Source organism: Sus scrofa, chromosome 12 (assembly GCF_000003025.6).
Source record: "Sus scrofa isolate TJ Tabasco breed Duroc chromosome 12, Sscrofa11.1, whole genome shotgun sequence".
Classification (NCBI taxonomy): Eukaryota; Metazoa; Chordata; class Mammalia; order Artiodactyla; family Suidae; genus Sus; species Sus scrofa.
Genome location: NC_010454.4, coordinates 35,846,630 through 35,869,229, shown reverse-complemented (window position 1 = coordinate 35,869,229; position 22,600 = coordinate 35,846,630). Strand labels below are relative to the sequence as shown.

At 40.2% G+C, this 22,600-nt stretch overlaps 1 protein-coding gene across 4 annotated transcripts in view; it reads right to left on the bottom strand.

The window, feature by feature from the left end:
• CLTC (clathrin heavy chain) overlaps positions 1-20,336 on the bottom strand; it is a 77,135-nt gene extending 56,799 nt beyond the window's left edge. For 2 of the 4 annotated variants that reach the window (XM_021066049.1, XM_021066048.1), the window contains exon 1: positions 19,808-20,309. In XM_021066049.1, the coding sequence (XP_020921708.1) occupies positions 19,808-19,849 (42 nt within the window). In that variant the 5' untranslated portion in view covers positions 19,850-20,309. 4 annotated transcript variants of the gene reach the window in all.

Here is a 22,600-nt window from a genome sequence, read left to right as displayed (position 1 = left end):
CCAATTTCTCTTCCCACAGACCATCACCGTCACTACTATTAAGGACTGACTGAGCCAAGTTAATTGTATTTAACTTAAATTCTTTTTTTAAACTCTCTTGCTAGTACTGCTTAACTATAACCAGGCCAGGATATCAATAAGATAAAACATAAGATTAGGAGACAACATTTTGCTTTCACGTCCCTCTTACACCTCAATGACTGCAGGCGCAACAAATTATAAAGTGTAGTTACAGTAACTTAGTCATTGAATACCAGGGCAAGGAGACAAGCAATTGTCTAACTATTAAACATAGAAATAAAGTAGTAGATTAACTAGTTTTACAAGCTCTAGTATATGGTGCAGCGCAAGAAAAGTACACAAGCCGTGAGATATGTAACTTATAAATAAGCTTGGTTATAACAAAACTTGATGAATTATCAATTTTCATTTCTTTCTAACTTTTATCTTCGTGGAGTAAGTGATCCTTGGAGTTCCCGCTGTGGTGCAGCAGACACGAATCCGACTAGGAACCAGGAGGGTGCACGTTTGATTTCTGGCCTCGCTCAGTGGGTTCAGGATCCAGTGTTGCCATGAGCTGTGGTGTAGGTGGCAGACACAGCTTGGATCTGGCATTGCTGTGGCTGTGGTGTAGGCCGGCAGCTGCAGCTCCAACTAGACTCCTAGTCTGTCTGATAACCTCCATATGCCGCAGGTGCAGCCCTAAAGAGCAAAAAAAAAGTGATGATCAACAACATATGAAGGGACAGTGTGAGGGCTTCAGGGAAGCCTTGTACAAACCAAGTTGTTCGTTTGATTTCATGGAAGGTGGAGGCATCTGTTTTTCTGAGTAAATCAGTCCTCAGACACTTAAGTTAACTGATAGTTACCTTTCCAACAATTAAAAAAAAAAAATCCAAAAGATCCTAGAACCCCTGAATTAGATTCGAAAACACAACAAATTATCTTCTAAATGGCTCTGTAAAATAAGAATTCTAGGTTTCCCAGGAGTTCCTGTTGAGGCGCAGTGGAAATGAATCCAACTAATATCCATGAGAACGCAGGTTCGATACCTGGCCTTGCTCGGTGGGTTAAGGATCTGGCGTTGCTATGAGCTGTGGTGTAGGTCACAGACTCAGCTTGGATTCCAAGCTGCTGTGGTGTAGGCCAGCAGCTATAGCTCTGATTTGACCTCTAGCCTGGGAACTTCCACATGCAATGGGTACAGCTCTAAAAAAGCCAAAAAAAAAAAAAGAATTCTATGTTTCTCAAGCATTCACATAAGGCAACTGAGTATGAACCATCACAGCTTAAATGCCTACATTGTCTGAGAAAGTAAAAATATATAGTGCTAGTCAAATAGCAAAATTTAAAGTAAAACAAGGATGCAAGCCACAAACAGTACTAACTGAACCCACTAATGATTTTAATAGATTCCTTTTTACCCCTCTACATAAGAGGCAGGTACAAGACAAGAGAAGAAAACACTACTAGAAACGACAGTAACGAGGAGGAAAAAAGGTAAATCAAAAAACCTATGTTTCTTATTCCATTTATCTCCAGATAAATGCAGCAAGAAAAGCATGTGGTCAAAAGTTAACACTGACCTTCAGCCTCAAGGCTGTTTATTTGCTGAAAAGGAAAATTTTGGTTCAAAAATGGGTGGAGTTCCTTGCATTCCTCACAATCTACGTAATCCTTTTTTTTTTCCTCATTAAACACATTCTACCAAGAGCTATTACACACATATATTTTTAATCTTCTAATAAGAATGTACTAGTACTATTCAAAATACACCATGTGACTGGGGAGTCAGGGGGTGCACTGGGGGTTTGGGATGGAAATGCTGTAAAATTGGGTTGTGGTGATCACTATACAACTACAACTGTAATAAATTCAGTGAGTAATAAAAAAATAAGACAGCTTAAAAAAAATACACCATGTGAAGTAGTCTATACCCTTTATTTAAAAAACAAGGTTAAGTAAGAGGTAGGTGGCCACCTCTTACCAGTCTACACATTTAAACATTTTAAGAAGCATAATTAATGCCCATTTACACAGCTAAATAGGAAACTCCTCCTTCCTAAAAAGCCTCTTTCAGTTGATAGGATAAGTGATAGAACTTCAAGTGACCTATTAGTATCAGTTAACAGAAAGTTACATTTACTTCCTGCTCTTCAAATATGGTAAGAATTTTTCCTTATAGGTGATACTTTTCAGCAAGAATGCCCAAAACACTCACAAATTCTTCCATATTTTCCTATAATATATTCATCAAAAGAGAAACATCCCGGAGTTCCCGTTGTGGTGCAGTGGTTAACGAATCTGAGTAGGAACCATGAGGTTGCGGGTTCGATCCCTGCCCTTGCTCAGTGGGTTAACGATCCCGCGTTGCCGTGAGCTGTGGTGTAGGTTGCAGACGCGGCTTGGATCCCGCGTTGCTGTGGCTCTGGCGTAGGCTGGCAGCTACAGCTCCGATTAGACCCCTAGCCTGGGAACCTCCATATGCCGCAGGAGTGGCCCAAGAAATAGCAAAAAGACCAAAAAAAAAAAAAAAAAAGAAAAGAGAAACATCCCAAAACACAATCATAGGACAGGTCACCATCATTAATCACAATTCCAGCTTAGGTGCACTCTTAAGATAGGATCACACAACAGGAGTTCCCATTGTGGCTCAATATAACAAACCTGCCTAGTTGTAACCATGAAGATGCAGGTTTGATCTCTGGCCTCACTCAGTGGTTGATGATCTGGTACTGCCATGAGCTGTGTACGTTGCAAACACAGTTCGGATCCTGCTGCTGTGGCTGTGATGTAGGTTTGACCCCTAGCATGGGAACTTCCATGTGCCGCAGGTGTGGCCCTAAAAAGCAAAAAAAAAAAAAACAGATAGGGTTGCATAAAGGGTTATCATACTAGATAAGCATGTCTAATAATATTCATATAGATTAGAACTTTACAACATAAAGTTTTAAAAGTTTCATTTTCAAAACAGCACATACTAACCATAAAACATTCCTATTATAAAGGTCTGATGGTATATGAGCTACCTACCACAGAAACTGAATTACAGACTGTGGAACAAACCCACTAATAAATTCAGAGAACATATAAGCATCTCCAAACTTGCAGATATTTTCAGAAAATACAAAATAATATACAAATTCTGGCCACATTTTTATCCTCTCAATTGACAAAATGTCGCTACTGTTGAAGCTGGGGACTTTCTATTTTGGGATATACCTGGAAGTCAGATTCCACAAAGTAAGTACAACCATCCATCCCTCAGTATCTGTAGAGGACTGGTTCCAGAACCACCCCCAGACACCAAAAATCAAAAATTCACGGATGCTGCAAAGTGCTTTATATAGATGGGAAACCACCAATACGGAGGAGAGAGCTGAATATAAACAGATTTCCTGTTAATTGGCACACCCAAAACTCTGGAATGCCCTGGAATTATATTTCACAAATGATACAAAAATGTTTCCTCTTCCATCTCCTCCCCTTTTCACCCTAATTCTCATATTAACATGATTAAGAAAAAAAGACACTGGGGGTTCCCATCGTGGGGCAGCAGAAACGAATCCAACTAGGAACCATAAGGTTGTGGTTCAATCCCTGGCCTCACTCAATGGATTAAGGATCTGGTGTTAGCGTGAGATGTGGTGCAGGTCACAGATACAGTTTGGATCTGGCGTTGCTGTGGCCATGGCTGTGGCCAGCAGCTACAGCTCCAATTAGACCCCTAGCCTGGGAACCTCCACATGTGGTGGGTGCAGCCCTAAAAAGACCAAAAAAATAAAAAAGCAAAGAAAAAAGACACTGCATTCTTACTTTTGTAGTGAGAAATGGTATTTCAGAGTCCCCATAATCTAGAGAACACAGAAGGTTCTTCACTCAAGGAAACAATTACCATACAAATGTATAACTGATTATAAACCACAAGTGCTACCCAGAGTTAGTTCTGTGGATTCCTCATAAGAGCCCAAATGTCTGGATTTAAGTCCTAGTTTTGCCATGTAAGTGATCATGAGCAAATCAAAGTATCTGTATATCCATCTCATCTAAACATCTGAGACAATAATACACATCCCACAATTGTGAAGATTTAATGTGAAAGTGCTCTTAGAACATTACCTGACACAGTAAAGCCTCAATAGATTCGACTAGTACATATAATGTACTGGTACTTAGGCCAGCTCAAGGGTAACTTCTTTTGGTATTTGCATTTTATTATCTGCTTGATTCAGATGTCCTAGAAGTTGGCTGAAACTCTGGGTGTGAATTTCTTTGGACTACTGATAAAAGATTACTGGTGTCTGGGTGCTCAACTTAGTTAAGACACTGAATTTGGTTTTTTCTTTCAAGAAAAAAAAATTAGGAGTTCCCGTCGTGGCGCAGTGGTTAACGAATCCGACTAGGAACCATGAGGTTGTGGGTTCGGTCCCTGCCCTTGCTCAGTGGGTTAACGATCCGGCGTTGCCGTGAGCTGTGGTGTAGGTTGCAGACGCGGCTCGGATCCTGAGTTGCTGTGGCTCTGGTGTAGGCCAGTGGCTACAGCTCCGATTGGACCCCTAGCCTGGGAACCTCCATATGCCGCGGGAGCGGCCCAAGAAATAGCAAAAAGACAAAAAAAAAAAAAAAAAAAAAAAAGAAAAGAAAAAAAAGAAAAAAAAATTAGTCTTTAAAACTTCCAATTCTGCTCTTTAATTTGCCTAACTAAAGTTAGGTAGAGAGAGTTCCCATTATGGTGCTTCAGAAACAAAACTGACTAGTATCCATGAGGACACATGTTGGATCCCTGGCCTGGCTCAGTGGGTTAAGGATCTGTGTTGCCGTGAGCTGTAGTTCGAAGATGCGGCTCAGATATCGCGCGGCTGTGGCCCAGGCCGGCAGCTGCAGCTCTGATTCGACCCCTAGCCTGGGAACTTCCATATGCATCAAGTGTGGCCCTGAAAAACAAAAAAACAAAAAAAACACACCTCTTCCATCTCTGCTTTTCAATATGCCTAAAGCTGTAGAGGTCAGAATATTCTTCCACCGGACAACATCCCTTTACTCTACACATACTGTTAATCATTTTTCAGGAAAATTATGGATTAAAAAGATTTACGAAACCCAGGAGTCCATACTAACATAAATAAAAAAGAAAAAGTTGTTCCTTGTAGAAGAAAGCTAACTTGAAACTGATAAAAGACTGATGGAATTTTTTAAACATCAGTTTGTTGCAATCAATACAGTAATTGATTTGGGCAAAAATCATCAATGGATAACTAAAATTAATGGATGAAATTCTGAAGAGTAACAGATATTTACAGCTCAAAATATCTCCTCACAGGATATTTATTACAAAGGGAAACATTTATAGTGAAGAAACCTGCTAGACACAACCAGCAATGGGTCAAAATGATAGCATGTGCTTCCTGATGAGTCTCACTGCAAAGAACACATCACTCCTTTAGTATTCTTGCCAAGAGTATACAATCTGAATCTGATCATGATGATGTATCAGATAAACCCAAATTGAGGAAAATGCCACAAAATCAATGATCTATACTCTTCAAAAATACCTACATCTTGAAATACAGAGTTCCATATTAAAGAAACCTAGAGACAGGACAACACAATGTTCCTGATCCTGAATTTTCTTTTGACATAAAGAATATTACTGGGAGAGTTCCCATGTGGCTCAGTGGTTAATGAATCTGACTAGAAACCACGAGGTTGCGGGTTCGATCCCTGGCCTTGCTCAGTGGGTTAAGGATCTAGCGTTGCCGCGAGCTGTGGTGTAGGTCGCAGATGCAGCTCGGATCCCATGTTGCTGTGGCTCTGGAGTAGGCCGGTGGCTGCAGCTCTGATTCGACCCCTTGCCTGGGAACCTCCATATGCCGCAGGTGCTGCCCTAGAAAAGGCAAAAAAAAAAAAAAAAAGAAAAGGAATATTACTGGAACAACTGATGAAATCTGAATAAAGCCTGAGATTAGATAACAATATTCTGTCAAAGTCATTTTCTTTTTTTTTTTTAATTTTTATTTTATTTTATTTTTGTCTGGAAACCTCCACATGCCATGGGTGTGGCCCTAAAAAAGCAAAAAAAAAAAAAACAAAAAAACACCCAGAATAATCTTCATTCTTACAGGTTACAAAATCTGAAAATCAAATTGGAATTCTAAGGATTAGACTTTTATCAGGCAATTTAGCTGGCAGGAAGGAAGAATACAATTTCAAAAGGTGAAGAGGAATATCAAGCCATTCAAAGAGTGACATCACTTCAGAACTAGAGTCTATGCTCCATAAAAGAGCTGTACAATGTCTGTCCAATCAGAACTGAGAGGTCTGAGACACTGGCCAATATGGCAGCCATTGGTCACATGCAGCTCTTTAATCTTGCTCAGTAAATAATAAGTTAAATTCAGTTCCTCAGTTCTTTCAAGTACACAACTGTCACATGTGACTACTGTATTGGAAGGCACAGAGTAAAGAACATTTTCATCACTGCACAGTTCTACTGGAGAGCATTATTTTCAGAAGTTGCTCTTGGGAGTCCAACTAGGAGAAGGGGGAAACTTTAACATTAAACTCTGACAAATATGAAGGACAGTTGGCAAAGAGACACATTCATCTTATATAAGGATTTAGGAAAAGTAGAAAAAATTATAACTTTCAGGTTTCAGAATCCAGATATCTGCAGGATGCTGAGGGAAAAAAATCTACAAAGTTCAATGCTAGCACAGGGAAGAAAGAGCCCAAGGAAAAGCCCACCACAGTCTGGGCTTTCCCTTCAAGAAATCATTTCAAGAAATCACAAGAAATTCAAGTAGCAAAGCCCAGGTTATAACAGACTGAGAAGGACTGAGAATGTGCAGGTATAATCAGATATAATTTCTTCAGAGAACATGAAAAAAGAAAGGCGCATCTCTGTGCTTGGTAAACTACCACTGCCTCAATTTCGAAGATGCTCATCAGTATCATAAAGCTTTTGGGGGAGTTCCCATCATGGCTCAGTGGTTAACGAGTCCAACTAGGAACCATTACGATGAGGGTTTCATCCCTGGCCTCGCTCAGTGGGTTAAGGATCCAGCGTTGCCATGAGCTGTGTTGTAGGGTGGCAGCTACAGCTCCTATTAGACCCCTAGCCTGGGAACCTCCATATGCTGCGGGTGTGGCTCTAAAAAGACCCCCCCCCCAAAAAAAAAAGCTTTTGAGGAAAGAGTATACAACTGTAAGATAAATCCCCGAATGCAAAAATGTTAACTGTGAAAGAGATTTATTAAAATCCAAGAAATATAGTTAAAAAAAAAAAAGTTTAATGTCAGCAATATTAGATTCAGAAATCTAAATTAATGATCATCAGTTTTTAACACTTTAAGCTTTGTTTTTCATGTCTAGGTTTTCAAACTATACTTGATTTGACTGTAAAAGTGGCAAACAGGGAAGCAAGGCATGCCTAGGTGCTACATAAAAAGTATAAGTGATTTAACATACATCACTTAGAAAAGTGTGGGGCACATAAGCACTATATTTTAGGGATTTCTATCCTTTTTAGTTATTTTGCTCTAGGACTATGGCATCATGGGAAACTATTCTAAAACAGACTGGCTCGGAGTTCCCATCGTGGCACAGTGGTTAATGAATCCGACTAGGAACCATGAGGTTGTGGGTTCGATCCCTGCCCTTGCTCAGTGGGTTGGGGATCCGGCGTTGCCCTGAGCTGTGGTGTAGGTTGCAGACGCAGCTCGGATCCCGAGTTGCTGTGGCTCTGGCGTAGGCTGGTGGCTACAGCTCCGATGAGACCCCTAGCCTGGGAACCTCCATATGCCACGGGAGTGGCCCTAGAAAAGGCAAAAAGACAAAAAAATAAAATAAAATAAAACAGACTTGCTCTGATGTAATGCTACTAACATTATGTAGTCAAACCTAAGGAGGGCCAATTTGCTCTGTTCAAAATTCTTGTGTTACTAAAGCAAGGAAAACCTTCATGTATCAAGGTATCAGAAAACACTGATGGTGAGTCAGTGCCCTATTAGAATATATCTCAGTGATCAAACTATGAAAATATTGTTAAAGGAACTGGACATACTATTTATATATTTAATCCAATAGTACACAAATATTAAAAAGGGTAGAAAATTCTAGCATAAGACAATTCAACCAAGTAAAACCACACTACTTTTTCAATGCCCAGTTCTTTGAGACTAGCTAAAGATGACACTCTCCATCAGCACGTCTGTCTCAGCAATCAGTCACAACTATGTCTATACCTTCAAATATCACATAATTAAAAGAGTAATAAGCTTGCTTTGAGCCTACTAATTTCAACCAGCAGTCCTTACATTTGACCAGATTGGAGAACCACTGGAAAAAGGCTTTTTTATAAGCACACCCAGAGACTGTGCTTCCTAATGAATGACTGGTAAACTCAGAAGAGAACTCATTTACCAGCTGAATCAGCCGAAAACCAAAATACATTAAAATTTGTGTTTATGACAGCATTATTAAGGATTATGTTTCACAATCCATGCTTGGCTTTACACTTTCCGGTTCCTTCCTCTTTGTTTCATCTGAATAGTTAGGATGTAAAGGAAGCACACACAACTACCATATTTCAGATAAGGCGATTTTGTATACGCTCTAAGTATAGTCCTACTTCAGTTATCTTCTCTGTAAATGAATCGCGTTTTTTGTTTTTTTTTTTTTTGTCTTTTTGTCTTTTTTTTTTTTGTCTGTTGTTGTTGTTGTTGCTGTTGTTGCTATTTCTTGGGCCACTCCCGCGGCATATGGAGGTTCCCAGGCTAGGGGTTGAATCGGAGCTGTAGCCACCGGCCTACGCCAGAGCCACAGCAACTCAGGATCCGAGCCGCGTCTGCGACCTACACCACAGCTCACGGCAACGCCGGATCGTTAACCCACTGAGCAAGGGCAGGGACCGAACCCGCAACCTCATGGTTCCTAGTCGGATTCGTTAACCACTGCGCCACGACGGGAACTCCTGAATCTCGTATTTTGACTTAGGTGTCACTACTACAAAGTTATGAAGTCATCAATTTTAGAGACCTGCTGATACTTGAATGTCAATATAGATATTTTTAAGTGCTATAAGATTTGGTTAACTTCCTAGACCAAAGATTTCACTCAGCATAATTTCCTTTAAAAGTTCCAAAACATCCTCTACCTTCATTAGTATTAATCACAGTGAAAAAAAATGCTGATAGTAGTAATGTCATTGAACCCTTCCAGGAAACTAGCAGACTGTCAAATAAAAACCGCAGTTGCTGTCTTCTGCAGGAAATAAATAAAAATGCTGAAAATGCAGCATTCCTTTAATTCTGTCATCAACAATGCACCAGCCATTTTTTTTCTATGTGCTCCACACATTTTAAGCAACAAATAAAAACGCCTTAAAGGGCCTCACTGACCCCACACTTAAACATATAGATTTGTTTCTACTCCATGTTAGTCCTTGAGGCAATCATTCATAGAAGAATTTTTTACTCTGGTCACTTACCCCAAATTGTTAATACATTCAGGAAGGAACCACAGTTGGAGACAGGAACGAGAAGACTATTAGCTTTGGTAAACTATCAGGAGACTCAAAGACAGAATTTTTCCTACTTGTAGCCAACTACTAACTGGAAAACTAAAAACCTTTAAATCTGACTCATTCTTAAAAAATAATAATCCAATGAATAGATGAAATCTCGCATATCAATTCTGACCTAACTGCAGGGAAATTTTTCTATCCCAAATTTTGCAGATAAGTATGACTCCCCAAGGTTATGCCTTTTCCTGTATAAATGCCATTCGGCTGGTACATAACAAGAGAATGCTCTCAAAGCTATGATTGGTTATAGCTAGGTGGTACAGATAGTGTCTCAGAAGAAATGGATATGAATCTAAGTAGGACTCACAACTTAATGGAGGGCAGGGCTATAAAGATTAGGAGCAAACACACAGAAGTAAAACCCCCACAAAAGTGTACTCATTTTCCCAAGCAGACTATTCCGTCATCCAAAAAAGTCTTTGACAATTGTTGGAGAGAATGTGGAGGTACTGGAATCTCATAAATTGCTGGTGGGGATATAAAATGGTGCAGCTCCTGTGAAAAAGTTGGACAGTCTCTTAAAAACTTAAAATAAGGGTTTACCATATGACTCAGCCATTCCATTCCTTGCTATATATCCAAAAGAACTGAAAACGGGTATTCAAACAGAAACATGTAAGATTAACATTCAAAGTACCACTATTCACAACGGCCAACATGTGGAAGCAATTCATATGTTCATCAATCAATGAAAGGACAAGAAAACCATGGTATACCCATTCGATGGAGTATTACTTAGCCATAAGGGAGTGAAGTACTAATACATATTACAACATGGATAAGCCTCAAACAGTATGCCTAGTGAAGGAAGTTAAGGCACAAATATGATTCCAGTTATAGGAATAGATAAATTCAGAGCAGGAAAGCACATTGGTGGTTACCAGGGGATAGGAGGAAGAAGACTGCTTAATAGATCAGGATTTCCTTTTGGAATAATGAAATATTTTGGAACCAGACACAGGGGATGGTCACAAAACATTGTGAATGTACTAAATACCACTAAAGTCTTCAACTTAAAATGGTTAATTTTAAGTTATATCAATTTTATCTAAATTTTAAAAGGCTTTTGGTCCCATTAAACAATGAACTCTTAGGATATGCCTAATATACAATTCAAGTAGTCACCTGACTTAGTTTATACAGAAATTTAAAATGACAAAATAAGGAGTTTCCATCGAGGCTCAGCAGAAATGAATCTGACTAGTATCCAGGAGGACACAGGCTCAATCCCTGGCCTGGCTCAGCGGGCTAAGGATCTGGTGTTGTCGTGAGCTGTGTGCAGGTCGCAGACGTGACTCGGATTCCAAGTTGCTGTGGCTGTGGTATAGCCCAGCAGCTGTAGCTCTGATCAGAGCCCCCTAGCCTGGGAACCTCCATATGCTGCAGGTGCGGCCCTGAAAAAAAAAAAAAAAACAAATAAAATTATAAAATAACTTGGAAATGTTTTTCTACTCAACATTTCAGAAACCATTTTAAACTCTTCATATGCATTTTTCACATCAGTGTTTTCATTAGCAGTGCTAAGTCATCTCCATTTCATCAAAGTGCCTTTTAAATATCTACTATGGTGCAATCATGGGACTTCTATAACATGCCTCAAATTTCTATTTGTGTATTGGGAGAGCTGTTTTTATACTTGTTTTTAGATTACAATATCCAGGAACATATCCCTAATAACAGATTGTTGAGTGATATTTAAAATGTTTGCTTATAACATCCAACAGTTACAACTGTAAGGCCATATAGACAGAAATATCATTAGATGTGTTAAATTTCCCTCTTACCAATCCAGCTAATTTCAAGTTCATGGTAGCCTTCACTGAACAGTGCTTCAGTACTCAATTCAAACAGAAGTAACTGTGAAAGGACTCAGTAATATGGAAGGTAAGACTTTTAATATAAGGAAATTCTTTCCTGAGGAGTATTTTAAGGTAAAAAAGGGAAAGAAACCTGCCTTAGATTTGCATAGTTCAAAAGGAAAGAATGTGGACTATTGTAGAGTCAGCAAAGAGATGGATTTTGTAAACCATGTTCTCCCTACAGATTTCCCCCCTAATTATTAATCCTCAAATAATGAGATCTACCCAGTCAGTTGTTTGCTAAGCTGAGCATATGTAGATAGTCTTTGGCTCCGCTCTATATCCACTTTGGTTGTTTTTTAAGCCCTCTTTCTCAGAGAAGCAGCTGGTCAGAAATGGAAGAAAGCAACTCTCAATCCAATTCCTATTTTTTATTTACTATGATCCCCAGTTTCAATAGATGGGGGTCATTAAAACTGCAACCCCCAGGATCCCTATTTCTTCCCTTCCCTGCTCCAAAAATGGACTGGATGTAGAAATTGAGGAGGAGACAGTCTGGTGTTAAGACATCTTAGCTTCCATAACAACTGGGTAGATGGGCATTTTTTTCCTTTAGCACCCCATATATGTTCAACTCAACTGGATAAAGAGAGACTCTGCTCCAGCATAGGTGCTAAGGACTAATATGTGTGTCTGTGTCGGCTAAGTATTATGATATAAATAGAAACGTATTGCAGACTAACTTTACAACTGCCAGAAAGAATTATTTTAATTATTTAATAAATGAAGTTGAGAAAAGCTAAAAAGACAGACTTCATCTTAAACATTGGAGACATTTTCCATAACAGTACACTGCAGAATTTAAATTTTTCGACGTGACAAAATAGTTTTAATGGACCCAGTTCTTACTGTTTCAAAAATAAGCTTTAAAATCTCCTTTACTTCAGAACTTAAAGAAAAGTCCTTATTTACCCAGTGATTCAGAACAGGAAGTACTAATATTACTGGAAGCTCTGCCTCCAAAGCACAGTCCTACAAATTTGTAACCATTTCCCCCTCTATGGTTATGCTACTCAAATGGAGCAAGCATGTTTCACTCCCTCTGAGTCTGCCCTGAGTTCCATGCAGGTTTTATAGCAATATAACACAAAAACATGAATAACATAGTAAAATAAAAGCAGAAGCTTTCTGCTTTCACAAGTGGTTTCAGACTGGAACACATTCACTCCCTTTTCATTAAGGAAAAGTCTAAGACAAATTTGAGATGTTCAGCCTTATGACAGGGATAGAGATAATCTAATCTTTAGTTATTACCAGTTAACCTGATCCCATTCTGAACAATTTTCCAGTGGAAACTTGGGTAAACCCTTTTAAAAATACCCCCCTTAATAATCATGTAAGGCATAGAAAATCAGATGTTTGTTTACTAGCCCCTACTTTTTTCATCATATAAAAACTACTGACCTAAGAACAACCACTAGCAGAATGAATACATCAAAGAACATCACAACATACATACAAACTATAGAGATCATTCACCAAATGCAGCAATGTGTCACACTAAGAGCAAATACTAAAGTCTAACCACCAACTCAACTAGCTGTGTGACTCTGCGAGTTAACTGCTATGAACTTCAGTTTCCCCAGCTGCAAAATAAGGCTAACTCCACCTACCTGAGGGGATGTTATCACCAATCAAAAGAGACCATGGACACAAAACACTTAAGAGTTCTTGGCACACAGTAGGTGCTCAAATCACTGTAATGGCCAATGTATTTTGATCTTGTAGATTTCAGGATAAAGATTTGATGAGTAGTTATTCCCTCTAAACAAGGACAAACTATCTTAAATTATGTCCTTCATAACACAAAAGAGACATAAAAGTCCAAGTCTGGCCAGATGGTTTTTGCATAATACATTCAGATCCAAGCCTCCTGTCATCCCTTGAGTTAAGAGCATTAGTCTCAGGCACTTGGCCGAGAAGCATGGAAAAAAAAAAAAAAAAGATACCTAGAGCTGCGAACTTTACTATGGCTTACCATTTGATTTTATAAAGTAGCTTTAGCATGGCATATATGTAAATCAATTTTAAAACACAGCCTCATTCTGGGAATTCCTGCTGTGGCACAGAGGGTTAAGAATCTGAATGCAGTGGCTTGGGTAGTTGTGGAGCCTTGGGTTCAATCCCCTAGTCCAGCGCGGTGAGATAAAGCACACTGCCACAGCTGATTCAGTCCCTGGCCTGGGAACTTCCACATGCAACAGGTGCAGCCATAAAAAATTCTTCTTTACAAAAAAAAAAAAAAAAAAAAGCCTCATTCTGGAGTCTGGCGTTCCTGTTGTGTGACACAATCAGATTGGTAGCATCTCTAGAGCACCAGAACACAGGTTCAATCCCCAGCCCAGCACGGTGGGTTAAAGGATCTTGCATTGCCACAGCTGCAGCTTGAATCTGAGCCCTGGCCCTGGCACTCCATATGCAGCAGTGTGCTCAAAATATGGGGGGGAAAAAAAAAAAGCCTCATTCTATATAAACAACTAAAATATCAGCCATGAACGCATTTCCAATCAAGTGAGAACATTCATTTCAGCACTACCACATTTTAGAAGGACACATAATCAACACATCAAAGGTCTGACTGGCATTCCAGTTGGCCTTTCAGATGTGGTTTATTAGGATTCTCAAACATATCAGACCAAAGAACACTAAAGATGTGCTAATGGCACATGTGATCACTCATGTGATATAATCAAAAATTAGTTTAAAAATTTCTTTCTTTGGGGTAATTTCAGAGCAAAATCAATTCTGTCATATGAATATCTGTATGAAATCCTGCACAATCTCAAACATTCATTAACATCCATGGTTACAATTATGTGTGGCCAGCCTTTGCTAACTAACCAACGAAAGCATAAATGCAAGCTGTGGTCCTGTTCACCACTTTGTCCCATAGTCTAACATAATTGCTTATATAAAACATTCAAATCTCAGGTGAGTACCAAATATTTATAAACCATAAAAATTTAGGTCTTAGGTTTACACATTTTAAGTAAAATGTGTCACTGATTGAGAGATACCAATAAAATGTACTAGACAGTGGTTAACGAATCCAACTAGGAACCATGAGGTTGCGGGTTCAATCCCTGGCCTCACTCAGTGGATTAAGGATCTGGCGTTGCCGTGAGCTGTGGTGTAGGTCGCAGACGTGGCTCGGATCCTGCGTTGCTGTGGCTCTGGTGTAGGATGGTGGCTACAGCTCCGATTCGACCCCTAACCTGGGAACCTCCATATGCCATGGGAGCGGTCCCAGAAAAGGCAAAAAGACCAAAAAAAAAAAAAAAAGTACTAGACAAAAATTATATAGCTAACAATTAATATCCCTCAAGTGCTACAGAGTACTTTCACATACATAATCTTAGACCTTCATGATAACTTTGTGAGGCAGTATGCCTATTTTACAAAGGAGCAAGAGGTTACTCTTAACCTGTATTCTCCAATACTGTAGCCACATTTCACAAGCCACATGTGGTTCTGAGCACTTGAAATGTGGTTACTGTGACTAAATTTTCATTTTTAAATGCATTAAAATTAAGTGGTAATTCATCATTGATTCAATTATAAAAGTATTCAATTATAAAAGTAAGTATGTTTGGAACAACCTATACATGCAAATCTGTTTTCCCAACTGTAAATTTCATGAAAGCTAAATACAGGTCAAATATACCAAATGAAAATAGGGTTTGGAGTTCCTGCTGTGGCACAGTGGGTTACAGGATCTGGTGTTCTGATCTGATCCTTGGCATGAAAGCTCCATATGCCACAAGGAGGCCAAAAAGAGGAAAAAAAAAAAAAAGGGAAAACAGGGTTTGAATTGAGATGTGCCCTAAGATTTTGAAAATTCAGCACCCCAACGAGGAATATAAAATATCTCATCTGAGGAGTTCCCATCGTGGCTCAGCAGAAACGAATCCGACTAGTATCCAGGAGGACGAAGGTTCAATCCCTGGCCTCGCTCACTGGGTTAAGGATCCGGCGTTGCCGTGAGCTGTGGAGTAGGTCACAGACGTGGCTCGGATCTGGTGTTGGCTTTGGCTATGGCTGTGGCGTAGGCCAGTGGCTACAGCTCCAATTCGACCCCTAGCCTGGGAACCTACATATGCCAGGGTGAGGCCCTAAAAAGACAAAAAAGAAAAAAAAACCTCATCTGAAAATTTTATACTGATTACATGTTGAAATTACAACTTTTTTTTTTTTGTCTTTTTTGTCTTTGTTGTTGTTGCTATTTCTTGGGCCGCTCCCGCGGCATATGGAGGTTCCCAGGCTAGGGGTCCGATCGGAGCTGTAGCCACCCACCTACGCCAGAGCCACAGCAACTCGGGATCCGAGCCGCGTCTGCAACCTACACCACAGCTCACGGCAACGCCGGATCCTTAACCCACTGAGCAAGGGCAGGGAACGAACCTGCAACCTCATGGTTCCTAGTCGGATTCGTTAACCACTGCGCCACGACGGGAACTCCCTGAAATTACAACTTTTGGGGCATACAAAGTTAAAACCTGTAGGTTTTTTTTCTTAACTTTTAAGATAGCCATTGGAAAGAGTAAAAAATAGAAATGTTGCTCATATTTTTCTACTGGATGGGACTGGTCTCTACAACCTCCAAGCCCCTGACCTGTCTACTCTACCACATTATTAATCACACTGTAAACCAGTGAAAAGTCACTTCTCAGGCCAAAGTTCAACAGAAAAAAAAAAAAAAAGAAAAAGAAAAAGGCACACTAGGATACAGTATAACTTCTCCTAAGGCCAAGAGGAGAAAATTTTTTCTTTTGTATTTAGTGTCAGAAGACCCAGGTTCAAATCCCATTCTGACAATGTTCCCTTGGGCACTAGTTTGAGTCTCACTTTCTCCAGCTGTTTAAGAATGATGTCTGGGGGATTAGGTGAAGACTTGGAAGCACCCAGCCACATTCACATGACACAACAGACTCTCACAAGAAAAGAAGTCTGCTGCTCCTGCCATTCACTAGTCATTGTTCACCACTTCCCAAAAGAGACAATATTCAACTAGCACAATGTTCTAAACACATAAATACGGGTAGCCAGATAAATCTTCACTCTTATAAACACGTGAGTATGGCTGTAATAAATAATGCAGTCCAATGTCATAGTCAATAGCCTTAGGTAGCTATTTATATTAATTAAAAAGAAATAAAAGTAAAAAAACTTAGTTCTTCAGTCACACTAGTCACATTTCAAGTTTTCAATATGAGTACGTAGCTAGGATAAATTTTCATCATGGAAAAAGTTCTATTGAATAGTAATTCTCAAAAAGCAAAAGCCACACAGTAACAGTGATAGAAAAACATCTTGTTAAATATAATTCAAATACCATGTCAACTATCATCAGGTTAAGGTTCCTGAAATCATGTATTGCAATAAACACCAAAATGAAAACGACTGTGATTCTACACAGAGTTCCATGTCTTAAATTATTTCCTGAACAAAGTGAAAAGAAGTACATTCACTAGAATTAGCCACACCCCTTTAGGCTGAGTAAACTGACCATTAGGAAAATTCTGAAAAATCTGATACATCTTAATTTAGAAGCTATTCCTAGAGTAGACTGCAGCATAATTCCAGGCAGTACATCTCTTCCAGATAGTACAGTTAAGCATACAACATATCCCAGTAATATTTAGCATTGTTTTCTCTCTGCAAATCAAAATAACCATAGCAAGGACCCCTACCATTGAATTCACAACACAGTCCACGTCTGTATTTACAAGTCAAAGGGAAAATCACAGGGTAGGGAGATTTTTAATTGCAGACTCAAGAAACCTGGGAATACAGCAGAATGTATCAATCGGCATAAAAATACCTGAACCAAAAAATGAGAATTGCAGGCAACATTATACATAGCCTAGGATTTTTTTTCAGAACCTGCATTCTAGCAAAATCTTGCTCAACAGGCATTCATCTGTTCACTGCCATTAGCGTAAACATCCCCAAAAAGAAAAAAACTTTCACAACTATTTAATAGTCACTTGATGCAGTTCTGAGCCTTGATGGATGCTTTATCTGGCCAACAGTTCACCTTGTGAAGCTTTCACAGGCTAACTCTACACTCAAATTCCTCAATTCCAATTTCCAATTTTTATCCTAAGTGTTTCAGAAAGTATTCTGCTCCTAGCAAACTGGCAGGCAGTCAGAAGTCAAAAACCTAAGATGCCAATTAAAATAATCCTTATTAATTTTTATAAAGGGAAGGGACACTAATGAGAAGTCAGGCGTTATCCTGGAAGAGGTTGGTGATTAGGGCCCTGTGCAATCAATCATTATCAGCTGGAGTATACAGTCACCTTAGCATGCTTAAGCATGGCATATATATTGCTCAAAAAAATGAATGACTAAATTCTTCAAATACATTTGCGAGGTTACTTTACATTCTTCAAATTATTTGAGAAGGAAATGGCTTCACTTAAGTATTTGCAAAAACACTGAACCACTTAGAAATTAGACCCGTATTAAATCTGTCTTCAATTAGTGACAAGGTTGGAGTTCCATCTTTGGGATTATTCAACAATCTTGTCTCCTCTTTAACAAAAATGAAAAACTATTGTTCAAAACACCACTAGTCAAGAAATAAGGTTTACTAGTGGGTGGGCTATACCTCTGCTTTGTAATACAAACAATCGTAACTGCTTTTTTTCCTGTATGATTTTACAAACTTGTCTGCAGGAAGATTACAGTCCAGAAGCACTTTAGTCTGAGGACAAGGCTGTGTTTTCCCCTCAAACATTACTTTCCTAACCCCTGACAATCACTTACACCCCCGCCTTAAGAGAAGAAACCACAGCAACTAAAATTTGGATTGAGCATTAACAACTTCTGTATCCATTTTTCCACATAATGTTTTTTAACCTTTTGTAAAATAGTGTTCTACTACATCTGATAACCAAAGATAGCTGAATAAAGTGTATTCCTTAACTCATTTTTTGAGGAGATGATTATATTTCAAGACTTAAAGGAAAAGAAGTCTTGGTGATGCAAGTGTTACCTGTAAAAAAATTATTATGTTGGTAGTCAGAATATTAAACTTTTTTATTAACAGTAATCCTTTATGTATAACAATGGCAAGTAGAAAATAAAATAGCCTTCAATAGTAAAGTGTCCAAAAGGTCACTAGTATTAGTGTCACATCATTCCACTGGTACCTCTTTTGTAATAATAACATTACAAAATTAGTCCTTCAAATGACTGAACTGAGGCAGGCCTCTTTAAGGAAGTAACTGGAAAGAAAGCCTATTTTATGGATAAATTATTTCAGCCAAAGTAGAACCAGGAAAATTGGAAGCTCAAAAGAGACTTAATTCAGTCAAGCCCTCCAACGATCACCTGCCTGGGCCCGCCACGGGCATGTTGCCAGATAAGACAGTCTGTTGCCTACAGGATAATGCACCATGGGGAAGAACTCTAGAAGCTACTAAAGGAAGCCAACGGCAGACCAAATAACCTTGCATATCTCCGGGCAGGTGTGCTCTATCTCCAGGGCTCATTCAATTCCATGCAATCCTGAGGGAGATACTCAGGGCAAGCCAACTACCCGCTGGACCAGCAGACCCCAAGATAACCTCTGGACAACTCTTTTTCTCCCTTCTAGAAGCAAAGAGGGAATAAAAGCCACACCATTCCCAGAGAAATCAAAAAAGGGGAGAAAAGCCGAGTTCTCCTAGAAAACTTGATCCCACACACTCTGCGACTGACACCGCCCTGAGAAATATGTTCCCCCATTCTATCCTCCTTTTCCTTCAGTGACCTTCTCTGTTCCTACAGCCTCAGGGAAGGCGAGAGACATGCCACCGCCGTCCCCCCCCCCCACCCCACCCCAGGGAAGGTGCCTTTCCTGTTGAGAGCCGCAGAGGGAGGAAGAAAAAAGGCTGCTCCTCCCCAACCCACCCGCGCCACAACTCCAGGGTGCAGACACGAAGGGGAAATGGTAAGAGAGAGAGCAATGGGAGGTGACAGTCCTGCACTGGCCTAGGGGATAAGAATTCTTGCTCTACAAGAAACGCGGGAGAACCCTTCCCCCGCCCCCAACCTACCCAAATGAATGAACTGGATAAAACCGGGGGGTGGAAAGGTTAGTATGCGCAGTTCTTGTCATCCAGGAAGCGAAGATGAAAAAGCCTTCAAATCCAGGCCTGGCCTCGCTCCCCTATGTACCCAGACTCGCGTCCTTTCCATCCAAGCCCCCACATCATTTAACCCTTTAAGCTTTCCAAATAGTGCCCCCATTCTCCATCTACCCCAGGAACCGATTACCACCCCCCCATTCTACCCTTTTTGCTTGGGCTCAGACTCCAACTTCTTCCTTCCTACCGCCCTCTCTACATAGCCTTCACCAGCCAGGGCCCCACCGCACCTGAAGATGCTCCTGAAAACGAATTGGCAGAATCTGGGCCATGGCGCTGTCGGGGGGTATGGTCTCCTCCTGTCACTGGGGCTGCGGGGCAGTGGCTGCCCAGGCTCTCCAAGGGAGAGGAGGAGAAGGGGGAGGGGGAAGGCTGGGCTCGGCAGGATAGTCTCCGGGGACGCAGGAAACTGGCAGGCAGACGAAAGAGCTCAGGTCGGGGGCGGAGGCTCCAGGGTCCGGGAGAGCCGCAATGGCGGAACCGGGCGCAGCGCAGACTCCGGAAACGGCTGAGCCCTGCGGAGGGATCCTGGCGACAGAACTCCGCCCAAGTTGCCTCACCCCCTCCGCCTTATGTACCCCTCCACGGAGTGCCGCGATACAGCGGAGGCGCAGGAATTTGGGGCGCAGTGCGCTAAAAGCCTCACTTACTGCTACGACACGGTGGTAAATAGAGGACTCGAAGGGACTACTTTTTTAGCCTCATCACTTTCCCCGGCCGCCTGCTTTCCCTCCACCCTCCCCTTTTTTTTTGCATTTTGCCACATCATGCGACTAGGGGCGACTAACGTCATTTCCGTGGGCGCTTTAGGTCCCACCCACGTACTTCCGGGTGCACGTGATGCTGGTCGGGAAAGGTCGGCTGCTTACTGCTAGAATGCAGCGCGAATTTTAGGGAAGTGCGGCGTCTCCTGGGAATGAGGTGGCTGTTGGGCCGCCTTGAGGAACGGCGGTGCTGGTCCCTTCCCCTGTGGGCCTTACCTATTTAAACCGAGTCCCCTTACGAAGAAGACGTGGCGTGGGCAGATGGGCCCAGCCTCCCGCCCTCTCCGTGACTCAGGGAAACCGCCTCCCTGCAGAGCGCTCCTGGCAGCCGGCTGCGGCGCTCCTCCCCCGCCTAGTTTCATGTGGTGGGTGGTTTGTTACTTCCCAGGGAGGAGGGTATGAAATGGGGTTTAAAAACCCTCTCTGCACTTGTGCACGCCCTTCTGCCGTTTGCAAAAGCTGACGCTTGGGTTCTAACTAGAACTAGTAGTCTCTTCGGATATTAAACAGTTGGTTCACAGGACAGTGAAAGTCATTTATGAGTATCTCAAGCTGGCCTTGTGATAGCCTTTCTTAACGTTTCTGCGGACATTTTGGCGGACGTGTATATGGGTCTAGCTTCGTAATAAATCGTGTTGAAGAATTGTAGTGTCATGAATACACTTAAGAATTGGACTAAAATTGTAGTAGGAGGGTTTTTTAAAGTCATGTCTAGTAATGAGCCTCAAAGATTTCTTAAAGATAGTATGTAAAAACCTCGGTGTGGTTAATGTACACGCTTGGAGAAAGGGATTAACTATTACTGGTCTATTTCCCTGGGACCACCTGAACACTGTAAATTAGCAGTTTGGGGATGCAAGAGCTTCAAAGGGGGAGCACCGCGTCTTCTAACAGCATTAAGGTATCTAAGGTATTCATTATCGATTAATAAACTTCCCAGTACTTTATTGCTAAAGTATAAGCTGTAATATTGCATAATAGCCCAAATACAATAAAGTGAATTTTGTACTTTTCATCTTGTAAGAGATGTGATTGTTTTTCCAGAAAGATCTTGAAAAATTCAAGTACACATTAATTAGTGTCCTTTTCAGTTAAATATAAAACCCTATTAGGTATACAATAATTTTGTGTGTTAAGCAGTTTTGCTTAAAGAAATTTGCTTAATCATTTAAATTGCTTTAAATGTTTTTCCCAAAGTATATCTCACATACTGAGGATGAGAGAAGAATCTTTGGCCGGTAAGGCAGCAGACTGTTCTGCAAAGAAAAGCTTTGCCACCATGTCGTCAGAGTGACTATTTATGCTTGGCAAAATTTCATTGTGTTTTGTTAAGCCACATACTTGAAGATGTTTTGTATTCTGCAACATTTGAAATTACTTTCTGATACCAGTTTAGTAGTAGCTGCTTTGAATCTTTTTTGGAAGTAGACAAATTCTAAATTAAATATCTAAAGGTGTTTTATTACAGTAAAAGCAATAGTTTAATCAAGTTATATTTCCAGTTTCAGAATCTGGAATACAAGAGCTATGTCGTGAACCAATTACCAAAATTTTTATTAATAACTGGAATACAAGAGCTATGTCATGAACCAGTTACTAAAATTTTTATTAATTTTTATTAAATTTTTAATAATAACTTGCATTTTCAAACAGACCGTAATGTTAAATAATTTAGAATTCCCCAAAGTAATTGATTTTAGCTTGAGTATTTAGTGTGGAATAGCTAAGCAAAAGTGCACTGAGATTCTGTTAAAGTGACTGCTGTGTCATCACACACAGAAATCTAATAAATGCATTGTTTTCAGAAATCATTTAGAGAGAAGAAAAATAGATTTAATACGCCCGCTCATTTCGAATACTGTGTCCTTCAAGACGATAAATCAAAAGGTTTTCAAAAGAAAAAGTGGTCCAAATCAAAAACATTAAATAAAAAGCAAAACCCAAACCTATTACTTTTAAAGATCAATAATTTTGGCTGAGGTAATGAGAGTTTTTTATGTCAGTATACTGTTCTTGCTAATGGTATAGAGTCAGGACAAAGGTTGTCAATCCTTAATTTAGAAGCCACAAAGGCTGAGTCACTGTTAACAGTTACCTGAGCAGTTACTGAATGGCTTTGTTTTCAGGCACTACCTTAAGTTAGAGAAGATAGGAGAAACCCAGCATTTGTTTTGATGCATTAGGTTAACTATGACAGTCTTTAATAAGACTATTGCTATAAATGTATTATCATCCCAGCTTTTGGTTTCAGAAAATGTT